The sequence below is a fragment of the Bos taurus genome, chromosome 25 (genome assembly GCF_002263795.3).
Source record: "Bos taurus isolate L1 Dominette 01449 registration number 42190680 breed Hereford chromosome 25, ARS-UCD2.0, whole genome shotgun sequence".
In the NCBI taxonomy this organism is placed as follows: Eukaryota; Metazoa; Chordata; class Mammalia; order Artiodactyla; family Bovidae; genus Bos; species Bos taurus.
This window is the reverse complement of record NC_037352.1, coordinates 1,814,224-1,834,405: the sequence shown is the minus strand read 5'-3', so window position 1 is coordinate 1,834,405 and position 20,182 is coordinate 1,814,224. Positions and strand designations below refer to the sequence as shown.

Genomic DNA, 20,182 nt, shown 5'->3' with positions numbered 1-20,182 from the left:
GGCCCAGGTAAGACTCCCTAATTGGCAGTTTCTTCTCCAGCCCTACTTCCTGAAATAACAGTAGACTCCTCTGCTCTTGAGGCTTTTAGGGGTGTGGGGGGGAGCAGAGCAGTCTAGAACTCTAGGGAGAGTGGTAGGCAAGACTCTGTGCACGACTGGGGACCTTGGGATAGAGCTAAAGAAATTATTTATTCCCAAGTAACTGACCTCAAACAGAATGAGATAAGTGCCACACAGGATATCCAGAAAAGCTGCTGCAAGTGTGCAGAGGTGGAGGGGTGGCTTTTGACAAGAACAGAAGGTCTCAACCCTGGCTGCAGGTTAGAATCTCCCAGGAAAGAGTCCCAGGCCCACACCACAGCCCAGAATCTCCAGGGGTGGGCCTCAGGTATCAGTTTCTATCTTAAAGCACTCCAGAAAATTCCATCATGCAGCCAAGATGAACCCCCAAACCAGTCAGGGTTGTCAGTGGTGGCTGCATGAAGGGGCGAGGACTAGACTGGGAAATAATAGGAAGGATTTCGGAAAGCAGAGGCTGGAATAGTGGATGATACTCCAAGCCGACAAAAATCACAGCAGGCCTATGCCCTACCCCCAGGAAAGTGTTAGGCGATGTCCATCCCTGTCCTGGGAGACTTGGGCAGTACTTGTCCCCCTGCCTTGCTGAGTCGTCCCCTACATTTGGAGAGATCTGGAGTCAACGGGCAGAGAGGCACTGTTGCAGGAGCTAATGAGCTTGCTGCCTTGCTTGTTACAGAAGATCCATGGTTACCTCTCTCTGGGGATGCTCAATTGCCTTGTTACCTCGTTTCCTGCACCTCGAGAGGCAGAAGGCTAGTGGGACGGCAAAGCAGACCAAGGCTGCAGCCAAGGTGGCATAGACTTTGTGGAACTCTCTCCTTGTAGCCTCCTCTGGGCCACACCTTTGGTTTAAAAATATACCCCATCACCTGTTGCTGGGAGCTTCAGTGCAAACTCAGAGCCATGTGGTTCTGAGGAGCCCGCCACCACAGATCATGGCACTGAGTGTGAGACTCACCAACTAGGTCTCCATCTGGGCCTCCAGATGACCATGTCCCTGAAGCATGGCCTTGAACCTGGCCTTACAGGGCCCTGGGGCCGTGACCACGTCTTGTAGATTTGTTCCTACCTTATCCACAGAAGGGCCAGTTGTGTGAATAAGTTGTCCAGAAGCTCTTTTCCGGGGCACTGCTATATGTAAAAGAACTGGATCATGCACTACCATGTATTTATTAGAAAATAAAACGTTTCTAATACATTTATTAGAAAAGATAGCCATATGGGCACTTCCCCAGTGATTCACTGGTTAAGACTCCACAGGGTCATGAGTTCGATCCCTTGTCAAGGAACTGAGATCTCACATGCTGTGCAGTAGCAGAGCCAAAAAATAGGTAAATAAGTAAAATTTTTAAAGATAGCCATATGCTACTGTCCTTAATATGGACATAGAACCATGTCCATAGAACCATAGAGGCAAAGTGAACATGATTAATTTTTTCAATAGCGTGAAATCTATTGCACAAATGTATGCTGTTCTTAAAAGAGAGCCAGGTGATCAAGTCTACATCCCATTTATGAACTCTTGGTGAGGCCTGAGCCCAGCATCTGCAAGTCTGGTTCTGAGTTCTCTGTCTGTCAGTTCCTGGTTTTCTAGCGGTCCACAGTGAACTTCAGGAAGGCATGCAGACTGTGCTGTGCGCCTGATACTTATTTGTCAATCCCAGCCACCAATTGTGCCAGAGCTCTTGATGAATCTGGGCTGCTGAGTGTTCAGGGGCTCTCAGGTGTGGGGTAGACGTTCTGGCTCCTAAAGCTTTTGCTGTTCAGGTGGAAGTGTTCACGTAATGGTGCTCTTGCCGCATCTGTGGCAATACTATCACGCGCTGGTGTAAACATCCCCAGACTCTGTGTTCATAAATGCTGTGTTCTCAGCACAGGTTATTTTGAAAAGCTGTAACTCACGCATTTTCACCTTTTCCTTGAAGGGATAGATTTGAGTGCATTGGCTTAAAACCAGTAAGCTAACTGACAGTCTGCTGCACTCCTTTGTCACTAGAGAAAAAAGAAAAAGATTTCCAGGTTTAAAACTTCTCGTGAAAGAAAATGTATATTTCCTTCTTAAGTTCTAAGTGCTCATGAGAGACGCTCACCAAATCACTGCAAAGTATCATAAAGCTTTGGCTCTTTAAGGGTCTGCTTAAAGCCACGATATCCCAAAGTGTGTAAACTCCAACACACCTGAGAGATGTCAAGTAAACCAGCAGGCGAGGGCCCATTATCAACCACGTGTCACAGAGTGATGACAGAGCCCCTCTTCCATCAGGGAGCCGCAGCCACTGACACACAGGCCAGCAAGAGTGCCAGGGTGCGTCCCTGTATTAAATATTAGTAAAACCAAATTTTCCCTCATTTCTAAAATAGAATTTCTCACCATTCCTTTACTCCAGATTGTCTTTCCCATCATGCTTGAAGACCAGCAGTGGGGCTCACTGGGAACCATCCTCTATACATATGCCTACTGTTTTCAGTCTGATTTTTTTATGTTCCTTGGGGGTATTGGGACATTCACCTGTGGAATCCATTGAATCAGATATTTTCACAATTTAAGAGATCATGTACTAGGTAAAAGATTAAGCAAAACAGAACACCCTCGAGCAGAATTACAGCACTTCTGGATACCCCTCTACCCACTCTCCGCCCCCACCCAGGTTCCACCCCAGTTCCCTTCCTGGCAGAGAGTCCCAAGGCCCTGGTTGACTCCCCTTCCTGATTCAGTCCCTGCTGCTCCTCCCCCGCTACTCAGAGTTACTTTCTGTTCCCCACTGCTGCTGCTGCTGCTGCTAAATTGCCTCAGTTGTGTCCGACTCTGTGCAACGCCATAGACAGCAGCCCACCAGGCTCGTCCATCCCTGGGATTCTCCAGGCAAGAACACTGGAGTGGGTTGCCATTTCCTTCTCCAGTGCATGAAAGTGGAAAGTGAAAGGGAAATTTGCTCCGTCGTGTCCGACTCCTAGTGACCCCATGGACTGCAGCCTACCAGGTTCCTCCGTCCATGGGATTTTCCAGGCAAGAGTACTGGAGTGGGGTGCCATTGCCTTCTCTGTCTGTTCCCCACACACACTCTTTAATTTCTCCAGAATCCTATAATGCCCTCCCTACCCCAAGGAAACTGGTCTCCTGTGTAACCTCCTGCGAGCCTTCCCAGAGCCACACACTCACGCATGCACACTCACACACACACACGCACACACAAAATCCGGGATGCCCTCCCCACCCCAAGGAAAAAGAAACCCGATGCTGGTCTTCTGTGTTAGCTCCTGCAAGCCTTCCCAGAGCCACACACTCACACACACACACGCACACAGTCCGGAGCTCCTCCATAATCGTGTGATGCTTCATTTGGCTTCAGCTGTAGCGATCACAGGTGGCACTAATGGTAAAAAACCTGCTTGCCAATGCAGGAGACGCAAGAGACATGGGTTCTATCCCTGGGTTGGGAAGATCCCCTGGAGGAAGGCATGGAAACTCACTTCAATATTCTTGCCTGGAAAATTCCACGGACAGAGGGACCTGGCGGGCTATATATACTCCATGGCTCTGCAAAAGAGTTGAACACAACTTTTCAGAACACAGTCTGAAGCAACTCAGCACGTAGCGATTACAGTCCATGCGAGCATTTGCAGACTGTGAACTCCTTGGATTAAGAACACTGAATTTAATTTCCAAATCCTTAGTGCCTGATGTAAGTGCCCACCACACATAAGCACTTAGCAAGTGTTTGCTGGATGAGTAAATGCTTTTTTGCAAGGCCTCAGGCTCCGCCAGCACACAAGTACTCTCGTGCCTTCTTCAGTGGGTACACACATAGGCTTAAAACCGCTGACTGTTGTGGGCTCCCTGTGTCCATCAGGAAATGCTTTCCCAGCTGAGATGGGCCCTTGCCCACCTTGGTCCTCAGGAAAAGCACCAAGACCCAGCCAACGTCACCAACAAGGCCATCTCTCTCTGTTCTGCATCTGTGTTCAAGAGGGCAGAGCTGTGATTGTCTGTTCTCCATGATGAGGGGATCTCACACCTTGGCCTTGCTGAGACCCCTCCCACCCAGCCATGCCTCCCTCCACGCCTGTGCAGACTTGGCTTCTGTGGAAGAACAGGTGCCAAGCTTGGGACATATCAGAACATGTGATGGAACGCTATGTGCCGGGCCCCAGGGGCCTGTCCAGTTCTTGCTGGCCTTGAGGCCCGCTTGGCAGTGACCTTTTCCAGAAGTGTTTTGTTGTTGTTTAGTGGCTAAGTTGTGTCTGACTCTTCATGACTCCATTGACTGTAGCCCACCAGGCTCCTCCATCCGTGGGATTTCCCAGTCAAGAATACTTCCCACCATTCTGTTCTGTGTATGCAGAGATAAAAGCTTCTTTTGCTTGGGTGCATAGAAACTGGAGGACATATTCAAGCCCATAGTGAAAAAGTCCCCAAATCAGGAAGGAAGGTATCAGGACTCAGCACGTGCTGGCGCGCACCCGACACGGTGCTCCCAAACTGGGAGCATGGTTTTCAGAGGGACCTGGTGCACCCTCGAGAGCATGCTCAGGAGTGAGCAGCCCACGGCTGCACTCACTCTGAACCAGCTCAATTGCTCACCTGAAAAGCAAACACTGAAATAGTCAATGATTTGTGTAATGTTTAATGTTTTAACAGTAAGCAAACAAGCCTTTCCGTGGTAGAAAGAGCTTTCCCTTCCTTTGCTGGCTCCGTCCCGGGAGGTGTGAAGTGAGCCCAGTGAGAAGTCCTCAGATGTTCTTGAGGGGCTCTGCGGGCAGAGCCTGGAGTGGACCCACCTGGGCTGGTTCTGGATCCCAGCACCATCCCCCACCCTGCACCCCGCCGCCACTTCTGGGAGACTCTGAGTGCCGCGGCCTCAAGTGTTTTGAGGAACTTGAACTTCCTTTCCTCGTGTACATTTGCTTTCATAACCAGAAAGCTTCCCAGATTTTGTAATTCTGGGAATCTCCTGCTTTAAATTCCTTTTGCGCTCAGACAGAGCAGACCACTGGTATGGCATTCAGGAAGACTTCAGATAGAGCCAGCTGGCGCAGAGCCATGTGGGGAGACAGAAATACATACAATGGGACTCCCCTGGTGGTCTAGTGGCTAGGACTCTGTGCTCCCAGTGCAGGGGGAGCAGGTTCAGTACCTGGTCAGGGAGCTAGATCCCACGGCTAAAACTAAAAAAGATCCCATGTGCTGCAGCTAAGACCCGGTACAGCCAAATATATTAATTAAAAAAAGAAATACATACTATGTATGGTAGTGAGGCTCCAGGGATATGCTTTCTTTTGGATTTCTAGTGTTAGGTTCTGGGGGAAATATGTACAGATTTTATAGTGGTGTTTGCTGCTTTTAGGGTACATAAGACTGTAGGGGTTCCGTGGTAAAAACAGACCGGGGGGGTGGGATCCTGGGACAGTCGCTTCCTCCTCATCTGAGAAAGGAGGAGGGTACCAGAGCCAGGGCTGGGTTAGGAAGTTCTGAAATATAAAGAATAGGAAAGGAAAGTCTCTCATGGTTTGTGGCACTAGAAGAAAGAACACAGTGCCTCTCCAGAGTTCTTGGTTTCCGGGAATCCAAGTTTCTTTGAGAGTATTTGGTTCTGCTGAAGTAAACCTGCTTGCGATCTCTTTTGCACTTTGATTTTCTAACTCAGTGAGAGGTGTTTTACGATTATTTTTTTATTTTTTGAATTATGCCCTGACGCCCACCCCCTCCCCCATTTGCCCAAAGGTGCCGGAGCGTCATGCCAGCGAGCCCCGGGCCCCTCCCGATGTCCCATGAGGCGTCCGTGCTCCCGAGCTCCAAGGTCAGCCCCCTGCACTCCAGAAGCCTGCCAGCCCCACCCCAGAGCCGTTCGTGCGGGGCCACCTCCTCCCAGCCAGACCTCCCGTAGCCCCAGAGGAAGGCCTCAGCCAGGAGCCACTGCAGGGACTCAGGTCAGTTCCCCGGCGCCACTGTCCGGGGTTCTGCTCATGGGAAGCTGGACGGGTTGTCTCTCTGCCTTCCCAGCCCCCCTGCTCCTGGAGAGGTGGGATTAAGCCTGGGGACATGTCCTTTCTTGGCCAGACCTTTCCAGAAAAGGAAGTCATTGGCTCCTCTGTCCAGAAGACGTCTTTGAACTGTGACCTTTTCACCCTCCGCTCTTGGTCAAGGAGCAATTGTCTTGGCCTCACCAGGCGCCCGTCAGCCAGCCGTGCGGATGACCAGCCCCTCTGGAGGCACCCCTTCCCCAGCTTAGCCTGAACCAGTTCTTGAAACTGTTCGCAGACCACAGGCCTTCGTGGGTAACGCTACACAACTACTCTTTTATTAATGGTCTACGATTTCTCTTAAGACAGGTTTTCCAGCTTGTTAATTCTAAAAGAATTCGGATGACTTACTAAGTTGCTGCTTAATAGCACTTCATACTATCTTAGCTTTAATCGCTTCGTATTTTAACTGTGTGGTTAATGAAAAGCCATATTTTAAGTTAATTTGTAAATAACTTCTCGCAGTTGTGTTTTCTATTAATATTTATTGAGTGCCCTTTAAAGCATACATTTTGAGGAACTACCATTAGATAGATACGGACAGCCACATTTTTTTTTTAAAGCAAGAGTTTAATTTAAAAATGAGCTTTCCTGAAAATGATTTTCAACTAACTAGAGACAGAAGTAAAACTGGCTGTTTCAGAAAACAAATGAGCTCTCGCTCTGTGAGCACTGGGTCTGGAGGTGGGTTCTCTGGGCTGTAGTGTTGGAGTGGGTTAACTAGGGAAGGATTTTCCAGCCATTTGTCTGAGTCTCCCTCACGTCCTGACCCTCCTGATGGGCGGTGTTGGGTCCGTGTGAGTGTGGGGCCGGCTGGTCACACCCAGGACTCTTCCTGTGAGTCATGGGCGCTTCTCCCCACAGGCAGGACCTGGAGCTGTGAAGGGCCCCTCTGCGCTCCAGCTGCGTCCTTGGCGTGGACGGTGACCAGGAGCTCTCGGGCCGCCCTCCTCTGCTGGCCTCACCGCCCACCTTAGCTCCAGCCTCGGCCTTCATGCCTGCGGCTTCTGGAACCACGTGCTTCTAGCTGAGGGCGCCCTGGGGCCTTCCTGAGCTCCTCCGACTCCCTCCTTCTCTAGAGGTTGGTGTGGCTCCGTGTCTCTGCTTCTCACACTGCAGTCTCAGAAGGCGGATTTCCCTCAATCTAGGGAGAGCTTGATAAGCCTCTGTTCTTGTTTCTGCTGTCTCTGTGTTTGGTGATCCATCTCGCATCAGATTCTCCCAGCTCCGTGTGCTGGATTTAAATTAGAACATTCGGGGTGGGAGGAGGTTCAAGAGGGAGGGGACATAGGTATACTTACGGCCGATTGACGTTTTTGTTCAGCAGAAAGCACCATGACATTGTAAGGCAGTTATCCTCCAGTTGAAAAAATATCAACTTTCACAAGTGACTTAGGTAGATTCTCTCTAGAGGAAAGTGATCAGTGTTGTCAGGTGGAGGCCCGCAGGCCACTGCTCACAGTTAAAGCAGGAAAAACTGGTCCTTAGGGCTCCAGGCGGGAGAGCACGCGCCCTCCGGCCACTTTTGTGTCCTGTGGTGTCGGCTCCCGGGTCAGGGCCCTCACTGCTCCCCCACAGCCCTCTCCAGCTCTCAGACATCAGCCCACAGCCAGGACTCTGAGCTGACTTTGCTTTTACTGTCCTAGGATGGTGGAGAGTAAAGTGTCAGGGCTGGGATTCCATCAATCTGAGTTTCGGCCAAGAAACTGCACATTCAGGGACTTCCTTGGTGGTCCAGTGGCTAAGACTCTGCGTTCCCAATGCAGGGGGCCCAGGTTCCATCCCTGGTCAGGAAACTAGATCCCATATGCCACAAGTAAGACCCGGCATATCCACATAAATGAAAAAAAAAAAAAAAGAGAGAGACAGCACATTCATATCAACTGCAGAGAACGTGTGAATAGCATTCATCACGATTGCCACTCTGGTGGTCACGGTGCAGCTGGTTCCAAAAGAAACTAAGTCAGCTTCCTAACAGGGCGTGTGTTCCTGGAACTCACAGAACAGGACAGAACAGACCTGGCGCCCCCTCCTCCCGGAGCTGGTCTGAGTCAGACTGGGACACAGACAGGTGCTGAGGGTCTGTGTCTCAGGACCAACTGTCCCCCTACCTCCCACCTTCCGCCAACACCATTCTCGTCTCACCAACACCCTGACCCTGTCTTTGATCTACGACTAGCGGCCCCTCCAGCGAGGATGGCGGTGCTCAGGCAGCTGGCGCTGCTGCTCTGGAAGAACTATACTCTGCAGGTGGGCCCAGCTCTGTGGGTGCTGGGGGCAAGGGGCCTGGTGGAGGGGCATCGGTGGGAGGGGCTGCGGGGCCCTCCACCTCCAGCTGAGGGGGTGGTGAGGGGCCTGGTGGAGGGGCATCGGTGGGAGGGGCTCTGGTGCTCTCCCTCACCCCGAAGTCCCGTCTCTCCCCAGAAGCGGAAGGTGCTGGTGACCCTCTTGGAGCTCTTTCTGCCCCTGCTGTTCTCTGGGATCCTGATCTGGCTCCGCCTGAAGATACAGTCAGAGAACGTGCCCAATGCCACCCTCTACCCCAGCCAGTCCATCCGAGAGCTGCCCCTCTTCTTCAGCTTCCCTCCCCCGGGGGCCACCTGGGAGCTGGCCTACATCCCATCCCAAAGTGAGGCGGTGCGCACAGTGGTGGAGAGCGTGCAGAGGGCGCTGGTGATCAACCTGCGAGGTGCGGTGTCTGGGGCCTGGGGGGCGGGGTCCGGAGCGCTGCTAGGCTTGGGCCTCAGGGCAGGGCTGGTGGTGCAGGAGCCGGGAAGCGGCTGGGTGGACCCTGCCGCCCCCATCGTGGCCTCACTGCCCGAATCCCTCGGCCGTGTGGAGTCTCGGTGTAGCAGGAACCAGGGCCGTGAGGGTTTGCAGCCCCCAGCTGTTCGAGTGGAGATGGCATCCACGTACCCCAGAGAAGTTCTTTGTCACGAGGGCGAGGCGTGTTTCCAGTGCCCAGTGCCAGGGACCTCTCCTGGGATGTGGTTTGGTGAGGGCGGCTCTGACAAAGGTCAGCAGGAAGCCCACTAAGGGACATCCCCAGGAAACGTGCAGCCGCCCTCATTAGGTCTGTGCTCTCAGAACCGAGAGTATCTCCCCTTTTCTCTTGCCCTTGGTTTGGGCACCGCCCTCCCTTGATCTGTACAGTCCAGTGCAGCCAGCACTTAGGGCAAGGTTTCTGCTTCCTCCCTGGGGGATTAAGAGTCAAATCCTTCACGTGGAACGCAGTCTGGATGAGAGAGATCCCTGAACAGACTGTACGTTCACACCCCCTTGGGATTTTAAAGCCTACCGTTACGGTTCTGAGAGAGAGACTGAGGTGGGCTGCAGAATCCAGGGCAGGGCAGCCACCCCCAGAGAGGGGCCGGTCACCACTCAGCGCTGCTGCCGGCCCAGCTCCAGTTCTCAGCTTCCCGAAGCCCAGGACCCGCGTGGATGGTGAGGTTCTGCCAGTCTTCACTGCGGCCCGTCTCTGCCAGAAACAAAAGCCTCCTGGAGTCTTAGGAGAGGTTTATAAAGTGCTAGAGAAACTTGGGAGTTTTAGTCCTTGATCTGAAGGTGCAGTTTTTTCAAGCAGAGCAGGCGATTGGGCAACTCCAGGCGCCCCTTCTCCCCATAGCTCGCGGCTTCACCTCCGAGAAGGACTTCGAGGACTACATCAGATACGACAACCGCTCCACCAATGTGCTGGCCGCTCTGGTGTTTGAGCACACCTTCAACCACAGCCGGGACCCCCTGCCGCTGGCGGTGAGGACCCCAGCCCCAAAGAGACCAGCTGCTTCTCCAGGAGCCAGGCTGCTGGTGGTCATGGCCCCCTCCCCACCCACAGACGCTCTGCCTGCCTGGGAACAAATGTGACTGTCCCCTGCATCCAGAAGTTTTAGAGGCCTCGCCTGAGGACAGTGGCTGTGGACTGTCGCTGTGGCCCCACTGTCCCGTTGTTCTGTAAAAGGCATTACTGATCTCCCTGGACAGAATCAAATAGGACAAGTAGGAAAGCCACAGATACTTGGAACTTGGTGCCACATAGCGTTAAAACTTCAGTCACACGTTTAAACAAACAGAAAGAAAGGTTTTCTGGTTCCCCTGCCGGCATTAAGGCTGGGAAGCCATCGGATCCCCAGCCTTACGCTGGAGGCCTGCTGGTCAGCGGTGGTGCGTCACAGGTGGAGTTCCCATTGGTGACGCAGAGGAGGGTGGTGATGGGTGGTGCAGAGATGCCCCCGGGCTCCCTGTGCCCCAGCAGGACCACTCCCTCCCACCTCCTGAGACCCAGACCTTGTTGGGGGGGTAGTGCTGAGGTCACAGGAACAAAGGTCCCCCAGCCCCCTGACACTGGGCGTGGACGTTTGCTCCTCTGGCCAGACCCCTGACAATGCTTGGTTTTCTCTTTACTTCTGCAGGTGAAATACCACTTACGCTTCAGTTACACACGAAGAAACTACATGTGGACTCAGACAGGCTCCTTTTTCCTGAAAGAGACAGAGGGATGGCACACCACTTCCCTTTTTCCACTCTTCCCAAACCCAGGACCCAGGGAGCCCACGTCCCCTGATGGCGGAGAACCTGGTGAGGAGCACTTTCAAGGGGCCTTCTTCCCTCCCCGGGTGCTGGCTGGTGATAGTCACGTGGGGGAACCCACTCTGCATTTCTTTGGAAGAAGGTTTTTTTAATAATCTTATTTATTTGTTTATGGCTGTGCTGGGTCTTCATTGACATGTGGTCCTTCCTCTAGTTGCGGCGATCAGGGGCTACTCTTCCTTGCGGTGCCCAGGCTTCTCGTTGCGGTGGCTTCTCTTATTGCAGAGCATAGGCTCTAGGCTCACGGGCTTCAGTACTTGTGTCTTCTGGGCTCTAGAGCACAGGCTCAGTGGTTGTGGTACCTGGGCTTAGTAGCTCCATGGCATATGAGGTCTTCCCAGATCAGGGATCGAACCTGTGTCTCCTGCATTGGCAGGTGGATTCTTTACCACTGAGCCACCAGGGAAGCCCTGGAGGAAGATTTTTTATGAGTATTAGATCTTCTTTGCAGAAGAACGGGAGCTTCCCAGGTGGCACTAGTGGTAAAGAACCCACCTGCCGATGCAGGAACGTAAGAGACTAGGGTTCCATCCCTGGGTGGGGAAGATCCCCAGGAGGAGGGCACGGCAACCCAATCCAGTGTTCTTGCCTGGAGAATCCCATGGACAGAGGAGCCTGGCGGGCTACAGTCCATGGAGTCACAAAGAGTCAGACAAGACTGAAGTGACTTTGCACGCACGCAGTAGAAGGAAGACATCCAGTAAGCCTGGATTCTGAGAGACCAAAATAATCTTTAAAAACATCTAAGGCTGTCTGTTTCCAGGAGACGTGGGCTTTCACATTTCTGTTTTTAAGGAGCTTCGATTTGCACAGGGTCTTTAGGGGTAGGTTCCGCATTTCCCTTCTCTCCTGCCCTTCTCTGTGTACAGTTTTATAGGTTTTGTAAGCTCTGTGGTCCTTGTGTAAGTGTCCACGATTTCATTGCATCAGTGGAGTGTTTGCAGAAGTCAGATCTCGGCTTGTTGTCCCATCACGGCGTGCACTGGTCTATCCAGTGGAACTCTGACGTGTAGTTGGCTTGTTTGTCTCCTCTGACCATGGTCCCATCTTAAAACTGAGTTTCTGGGCTCCAGGACTAGGCTTTGCCCTCAAGCTAAGACCTTCAGGCAGCATCCTGGGTGTTTCAAAGAATGTAGAATTCCTAGGTCTGCAAGAGGCAGAACTTGTTAGAGAGTCTGATGAAAAGACCCCAGGAATGTCCCTAGACAGAGCTGGGACTGCAGGAGGCGGCCAGCCTCTGGAGATGCATTTCAGAGGCCAGGGCCCTGTCACCAGGCTAAAGTTCCAGGGAAAAGGTTTAAATCAGAAAGTGGAGCTGGGACAAGCAAGGCAGGGTGAAGTGTATAAGGCCCCACAGTGGAGCCCCGGGCAGGTCCCCGAGTGGGGAGGAGAAGCCATGTCAGCTGCCACACCCACTGCCTATGGCCAGCGGCAGGAAACCCTGGCCACGGTGACCCAGGGCAGCACTGTCCCTCCTGTTTGTGGGGACAATTTCCTAAGCTTGGAAGCAATAGAGGAAGCAGTTCCCCAAGGAAAAGCACGACAGATTTCACTGTGTACAAACTTGAAATCTGCTTAAAAAAAAAAAAAAGGAAAAGATAGAACAATGATTTTAAAACAAGAGACTGGGAAAACATTGCAGCAAATGATGAAGGGTGAATGTTTCCTGCGTCATAAAGGACTCCTTAGTCCACATCAGCTTAAAAAACCCACGAAGATCCCGAGAGGCGTGGAAAGGACGTGAAGCTGCCACACAGCACCGCACCCCCTGCCATGAGTTAGGCCAGGGTTGTCCCCAAGCCCACCCCCAAGTGTCCATACCTTAGACCCCTGATCCCTGATAAAGACACAGCCCCTGAAATAGCCTGAAAGGAGAAAATCCAGATACACAAAGATGTTTCCCACAGCATTATTTACGATCATTAAAATTTCAGCTGTGGGGCCATGATTGATCACAGAGGGTAGCTGCTCGTCGGTGTTGAGCAACCACAGAGGTTGTGGTGGTGAAGACCCTGCAGCAGCATACGTGGCCTCGTGGGGGAACCACATGTGAGCAGGAGGCAGGCAGGGTGTTTCCTGGGGGACGCTGGCTTTCAAGCCAGGAGACCAGGGTCCATCTTGGCTGCGGCCCCTCCTGCTGTGCGGGGGCTCCACACCTGGGCCTCGGTGGCCCTGTGTGTCCCATGAGGACAGTGTTGCCTATTCTGCAGGGTGTTTGTAAAGACAAGAACTAAACCGCCACCCCGCACAGCAAGGGGTACCGTTCACTGGGCGCCTGCTGTTACCACAGCCATGAAACCACTTACTCTCAAGGGAGATGGCAGACGTGATGACCTTGTGCAGGGGGTGGGCATAGAATTGCTTTTCTGTTTTCTAGAGGCAGCTGACAGTTTGGTGTCAGAGGACATTAGGTGTTCCAAATATCACTCACTATTTTAGGGACAAGGGTGCCCACGCCACCCAGGCCTGCACCCCACATCCCCCGGGGCTCGGACCTCAGGGACCCAGGCCGCCCTTCTGAGGCTGTGTCCACTCTTTCGTAGGCTCAGCCCCTAGCAGGCCTTGCTCTGGACCAGAATATGTATCGTCCCTCTCTTTTTCATTGTAAAAGTTTTATCACGGATGCCTGTGAGGAGTCAGGGCCAGCAGAGAAGGATCACTGAGCACACAGAGCTGTGTAGTGCTGGCCTCTGGTCTGTGGATCCTGCCTCCCTGTGAGATGGGAATGAATGTTGCTGATCAGCTGGTCTCAAGGGAACAAGACTATTGTCGATAAATATTATCTCAGTAGGTCCTTAAAAGCAGGCAAGGGAGGCAGAAGAGAGACAGAGAAAGATGTGATGACATGGAGGCCGGTCAGAGAGATGCTGCCTGGATGGCTGGGAAGGTCGAGGGAGGGCTCAGGAGCCAGAGAGGAGTGAGCGGCCCCTGCGAACGGCAGGCCTGCAGGAGACCTCAGCCCGTCACCAGCTCGGTGCCCACAGTGCTCCGAGCACCTGCACTGGGATGTGATGTCCCCCATGCGTGTCGCCCCCACAAGCCAGAACACCCTCTGCCCCTGCACGCAGGTTACATCCGTGAGGGCTTCCTGGCCGTGCAGCATGCGGTGGACAGGGCCATCATGCATCACCACGCCAACGCCTCCGCGCACCAGCTGTTCGAGAAGCTCACAGTGATCGCTAAGCGGTTCCCTTACCCACCTTTCATCTCCGACCCCTTCCTGGTCGCCATCCAGTACCAGCTTCCACTGCTGCTCATGCTGAGCTTCACCTACACCTCCCTCAGCATCATCCGGGCCATCGTGCAGGAGAAGGAGAAGAAGCTGAAGGTAACCCTTCTGTGTCTGCCTGGAGGGACCCTGGGTTTTGGTTCTGTGCAGCCACAGGCGGTCCTGTCCTTAGTCCTGCTGTCCAGCCTGGGCAGTTGCTGGGCATTGAGGTCACCAGGGCAGCTGGGCATGGGGCTGATGCCCACGAGGTTCAGCCCATCTTGGGCTTCTCTGAAATCAAGCCTGGTCCATCCAGATTTTTACCACCCTGATAAAGCACCGTAGTTCATATACTGTACACTAAAGACTTAACCTGATGGCTCAGACAAGAAAGAATCTGCCTGCAATGTAGGAGACCTGGGTTCGATCCCTGGGTCGGGAACATCCCCTGGGGAAGGGAATGGCTACCCACTCCAGTATTCTTGCCTGGAGAATCCCATCGACAGAGGAGTCTGGTGGGCTATCGTCTATGGGGTTGCAAAGTCAGACATGACTGAACAACTAACAGTTTTTTACTTTTCATGTTAAAGACTGAACATTGAAAAGCCAGTGTTCTGAATACATCAGGTTAAGTAAAACATATCACTGAAACTAATCTTACTTGTTGCTTTAAACTTTTTTTTTTTTTGGCCATGCCATGCGGCTTGCAGGATCTTAGTTTCCTGACCAGGGATTGAACTCAGTCCCTCAACAGTGAGAGCGCAGAGTCTGAGCCACTGGGCTGCCAGGAAACCCTCCCTTTAAACTTTTTTGATGCAGCTGCTGAAATTCCGAATTATGTGTGTGGCTTGCATCCTCTTTCTGTTGAGAATGTAGGTCAACGTTCCCCAACGTTGTAGGTCAACGTTCCCCTATGTGGCGAGCAGAAAGCTAACTCTGGGGGTAATCAAGGGCGGCCGGAGTGTCCAGCTGCTGGGCAGACTTGTGGGGGCCTGGGAGGTGTATGAAGTGCACCTCACTGATGTGACGTAGCTGCAGACACCTGGACGCAGCTGCGTCCCCTGCGAGCTCCCAGCACTAATTCTGCCAGTCATCAGAATTTACGTGAGGTTCTCCCTCTAGCGGGGCTTCCCTGTTAGCTCAGCTGGTAAAGAATCCACCTGCAATGTAGGAGACCCCGGTTTGATTCTTGGGTTGAGAAGATCCCCTGGAAAAGGATAGGCTACCCACTCCAGTGTTCTTGGGCTTCCCTGGTGGCTCAGAAGGTAAAGAATCTGCCTGCAATGCAGGAGACCTGGGTTCAGTCCCTGGGTCGGGAAGATCCCCTGGAGGAAGACACGGCTACCCACTCTAGTATCCTGACCTGGAGAATCCCCATGGACAGAGGATCCTGGCGGGCTACAGTCCATGGGGTTGCAAAGAGTCAGACACAACTGAGCGACTAAGCACAGCATAGCACTCCCTTTAGCAATGTCTGCAGTGCCAGTGGAAGGGCGTTTAGAGTATTCTCAGCAGTGCCAACTCTGTGATTATTGGAGCTTTTAAACTGCTGCAAAAACGAGGGGCTCAGGGAACTCATGAAGTGGGTCCTGTTCTCTTGGCGCCTAAATAACTTTAAGATAATGGTGCAGTGTTGAAGCAGTCAGCTGTGGACGAGGACACAGTTCAGGAGAAGGTGTTTGCATGTGTACACGCCCCCAGATAACATAGATGGACCCAGCATGACCAGACGCTGAATGGTCACTGAGCCCAAGCGGTGGGGGTGTGGGTGGCCACTGTTCCAATCATCCCATTTTTCACGCCGTTTGAAACTGTGAGTAGAAAGCTTGGAAATCAGCCTTGCTTGGTTGCCGGCCCAGGAGAGACACTTCACCAGGAGAGGTGGCCCTGGCCCCACATCCCCGAGAGCAGCGCAGTCCATACAGATAGACGGGCCTGGGTCCGCCCCCTCTGTGGGCCCACTGGGCACCTGCAGCAGGCAGGGCTGAGGAGCAGGATTTTTAATCTTAGTTTCAGCCAAATCAGCCCCGTGTGGCCGCGGGCACGGCTGTATGGGCCAGGGCTGGCGTGGCGTGGCGTGGTGGGGGCGCACTGGGGCCCGGGGAGGCAGCGTGGATCAAGTGCAGCAGATCCTGTGCACCCCCAGGAGTACATGCGTATGATGGGGCTCAGCAGCTGGCTGCTCTGGACTGCATGGTTCCTCCTTTTCTTCCTCCTCCTCCTCGTCGCCGTCTCCTTCATGACCCTGCTCTTCTGTGTCAAGGTGAGCGCGGCCCCAGAAGGGAGTCTGACATGAAAAGCAAGGCGTCCAGGGTGGGGGCTGGTGGGCAGAGACATCCGTGGCACCCCCAGGGAGACCCCCAAGACTCCGCCCTGGTGGGAGGGAGCACCGTGTGGCACCTCCTCCTGCCCGTCCCAGCTCCGATGGTGGAGACTGCCCCCACAGAGGGCACGGAGGTGGCCCTGTGTCCCTGTCCCCCGCCACCAGCTGCCCCTGCCGCGCAGGTGAAGAAGGACGTGGCGGTGCTGGCGCACAGCGACCCCACGCTGGTGCTGGTCTTCCTGGCCTGCTTTGCTGTCTCCTCCATCTCCTTCAGCTTCATGGTCAGCACCTTCTTCAGCAAAGGTGAGTTGTCCTGTCTTAGGGGATCCCCAGCTCAGAAGATGGCGGTGTTTCTCTTGGGATGAGTGAGGCTCAGGGGTCCGAGGGCATCTGAACAGAAATGACCCAGGGGCCGACGTGTTCTTTACTCTGCGCCTCCTCCACATTCAGCTTTCTAAGTATTGGCATACATCCTTGAACAGTTCTTTCAGTGAAGCTCGGCAAGGGGTTAATTCTCCTTGACTTTCTGTGTCCCAAGAGAGCTCTGTTTTGCCCTCACTTCTGAAGGCTGTTTAGCTGGAGTGTAAGCATCTCCTTGGCACTTTGATAACATTAGCTTGTGGCCACGGGGCTTCCCTTATTGCTGGGAAGAAGGCTGCTAATGGTCTAGGTCTGGTTTTTCTGTGTGGATGTTTGGATCTGAGGATCTCAGACCTTCATTTCAGTTCATCATCTGTCTGACTGTGCCCTGTTATTCCCCCATCTCTCCTATTAAACCTGACTCGGAGCCTCTCAGGCTGCCCTTCATGTCTTGTAACTAACTTCTTTTTTTTTTATTATTGTGGTAAAATACATATAAATTTACTGCCTTAACCAATTTTGTTTATTTGGTTGTTTTTGGTGGCACTGGGTTTTTCGCTGCTCCACGGAGGCTTTCTCTAATTGTGAGCAGGCTTCTCCTTGTGGCGGCTTCTCTTGCTGTGACTCACGGGCTCCAGAGCTCAGGCTCAGTCGCTGTGGTGGACGGGGTTAGTTATCTCGAGGCATGTGGGATCTTCCTGAGCCAGGGATCGAACCTGCGTCCCCTGCATTGGCAGGCAGATTCCTAACCACTGGACCACCAGGGAAGCCCCTGATGTCCTCAACAGATCTTTAGGGCATAAAGAACTCTTAATGCTGGAGTCTGTGGGGGTCACTGCATGGACTAAAGCCCCCTGTCTCCCCACCCAGCACCTGTGGACACTTGGCCTCTTTCAGGTCCTTCCCACGTGTCACCTGCTCATCCAGGCCTCCCTTGGCCACCTGGTTACAGTCACAGCCCCCAGCCCAGGGTGCATCTTGTCCCGGGTCAGCGGTTTGCTGCCCCTCGCAGGCTGTGCCCACCCAGCATCCCTGCCTTGCTGGCTTTCTTGTCCACCAGCCATGTACGCGCCGGTCCTAAACTCTCCCAGTTCCACCATCTATGTACGCGCCGGTCCTAAGCTCCCCCAGTTCCACCAGCTATGTACGCACTGGTCCTAAGCTCCCCAAGTGGAGGGCTTTGCCTCCCTGGTGCCTGGACCAGGGCCTGGCACTGAGCAGGTCCGACGAGTCTCTGTAGGCCAAATGAGTGAACGAGACAGGGCAGGGCTGGGGGTGCGCAGTGGGCAGTCAGGGCTCAGTGTTGGTCACATCAGGTAAAGGCAGCTGGAGGCGGGTCTGTGGGAGAGGGTGGAGCAGTCACGTTGGGGTCCCTGGGATGGGGCAGACAGGTGCCGCCCCAGGTGGAGTGGTGTTCCCTGCAGCTTAGGCATCCCAACAAGGGAAGAGGCTGTGGACTGAGTGGGGGCCCCCCAGCACTGAACTTCGGTCCCCAGCCAATGTCAGGCTGGGGTCGGGCGGCTCGCACGAGGGACGGGTCCTTGGTGCCCCAGGAGATGCTGGGGGTGCACACGCCCATCTTGCCCTCTCTCCATCCACAGCCAACATGGCAGCAGCCATTGGCGGCTTCCTCTACTTCTTCTCCTACATCCCCTACTTCTTCGTTGCTCCTCGGTACAACTGGATGACGCTGAGCCAGAAGCTCTTCTCCTGCCTCCTGTCCAATGTCGCCATGGCGATGGGAGCCCAGCTCATAGGGAAATTTGAAGCTAAAGGTGAGTAGTCTCCCTTTTCATAGCTGCTCTTGCTGGTTCAGTTGCCCCAAGAGGGTCTGAGCAGAGGGCCCTCCAGCCCCGAGATGCTCGCTCCAGCCACTTCAGCGCAGCTCCACGAGCTGAGCACCCGAAAGGCAAGTCCTCACAACGGGGAGAAGGGGCTGGAGCCACAAGGGAGGCAGATCAAAGACACGTGGCAGACTGTACAGAGAGTCAGGGTGTCCACCGCGACATCAGCCACCCCCATCCCTTCTCTGAGCTCCCCACGAAGCCCTGCCTGGGACCAACTGTCACTGCTGGAAGACACTGGACATGAGAGTCTGCATTTGCCGGTCGTGGGGCTCAAGCTGGTCACCTTTGAGTCTCCGCCTGCCTCGTGGGTTTAGGGTTCCTAGGCCTGGGGTCTCAGTCTGTGAGTTCAATAGCTCCCAGCTTTCGGTAAAGCGGTGGAATTAGCGTCTCCCCTCCCCCTGTTTCCCTGATACCTCCTGCAGGGATTGGCAATGAAGACAGGGAACCTGAGAGAGGAACAAGGGACACACCGGGACATGGCTTTCTCGGGTTTTGTGACATTTCCTAACCTGTAAAATGTCACGTGTTAGTCGCTCAGTCGCGTCTGACTCTGCGACCCCATGGACTGTAGCCTGCCAGGCTCCTCTATCCATGGAATTCTCTAGGCAAGAATACTGGAGCAGGTTGCCATTTCCTTCTCCAGGGGACCTTCCTGACCCAGGGATCGAACCCTGGCCTCCTGCACTGCAGGCAGATTCTTTACACTCTGCTCCACTAGGCTTAGGCGTAAAGTGTCTTGGCAGTCAGATAAATGCTGCTGGGCTGATGCTGGCCTGGGGGCTCCCGTTTTTGCTCAGATTTCACTTGACGTGGAGTCAAGGCTCCTCTGAAGGCTGAAAGTGCACCTGGTCTTACCCTTCACCCCACACCTGCTGGGAGATCTCCAGTGGCAGAGCACTCACCTCTCAGGAGAAGGCCCTGATCGTTCCCATCACTCAGACCCTCTCATGGAAGGGCTTGAAGAGGCGCGTGGACCCAGACGTGGCCCACCTTCCCGCTTCCTCAGCTCTAAGCAGAGGCAGGAGGGACACGATGGGTTTCCGCATGGCCCGTGTTGTGCTGGCATCCGTCCTGGGAGACCTGGCATTGCTCTGCTAGCAGGAGGGGAAACACAACCCCGCTTCTCAGCCCCACCCCACACAGACATCCTCTTTCAGGCTCAAAGCCTGCGTTTCTTCCAGGCCTCAATTCCTACTTCTCATGGCTTTCTGGCTGTGGTCTAAGGAGGGAGGGCGTGGATGTCCACAAGAACCTTCAGTGTGGCTTTATCCTTCATTAGAATGTTTTTCTTCAGCTGACACGGGACTTTTAGTTCAGCAGTGTACGATAAACTGTGGATTTTTTTTTTTTAATGCACAGTACCTTCCAGGGCTCAGATGCTCTTTAAAATAGACATTTGCAAAGAGAAGTCAAACTAGATGACACTGTTTTCAAAATTCTATACTGAATTTTCCTAAAACAGACAAATTTGTAGTTTGGAAGTTAACAGAGCACAAGGCTGAAGACCAGCCATTTCCACCAGGGGCCCTGGAGTCAGCCACACGGAAACCCCCAGGCATCCTTTGGACAGTGATGCTACAAACCAGTGAGAAGACAGGACACCACGAGCACCGCTAAACAGAGCTTTGTGTGCACTGACATGTTTCCCTTCTCTGAAAAGACCTGTCTTAAATGCACCTCATACGTGAATGTGTACATGTGTCCGTGTGTCTGTGTATAGGTGTGTTGTGTAGATGGACACGTCTGCACACGTAT

General features: G+C 53.5%; 1 protein-coding gene across 4 annotated transcripts in view; it reads left to right on the top strand.

Annotated features, from left to right (window-relative positions):
* Nucleotides 1-20,182, top strand: part of ABCA3 (ATP binding cassette subfamily A member 3) — a 41,429-nt gene that overhangs the window by 1,659 nt on the left and 19,588 nt on the right. Inside the window, exons 2-12 of one of the 4 annotated variants that reach the window (XM_010819069.4) lie at nt 5,804-6,009; nt 6,140-6,353; nt 6,967-7,183; nt 8,282-8,352; nt 8,527-8,791; nt 9,686-9,855; nt 10,512-10,677; nt 13,758-14,017; nt 16,044-16,160; nt 16,403-16,523; nt 18,182-18,355. In XM_010819069.4, coding sequence (XP_010817371.1) covers nt 8,299-8,352; nt 8,527-8,791; nt 9,686-9,855; nt 10,512-10,677; nt 13,758-14,017; nt 16,044-16,160; nt 16,403-16,523; nt 18,182-18,355 — 1,327 coding nt within the window. In that variant the 5' untranslated portion in view covers nt 5,804-6,009; nt 6,140-6,353; nt 6,967-7,183; nt 8,282-8,298. Of the gene's footprint in view, nt 1-5,803; nt 6,010-6,139; nt 6,358-6,966; nt 7,184-8,281; nt 8,353-8,526; nt 8,792-9,685; nt 9,856-10,511; nt 10,678-13,757; nt 14,018-16,043; nt 16,161-16,402; nt 16,524-18,181; nt 18,356-20,182 lie in introns of those variants that run through there. The other 3 variants (XM_005224397.5, XM_010819068.4, NM_001113746.1) reach the window with 3 other exon arrangements.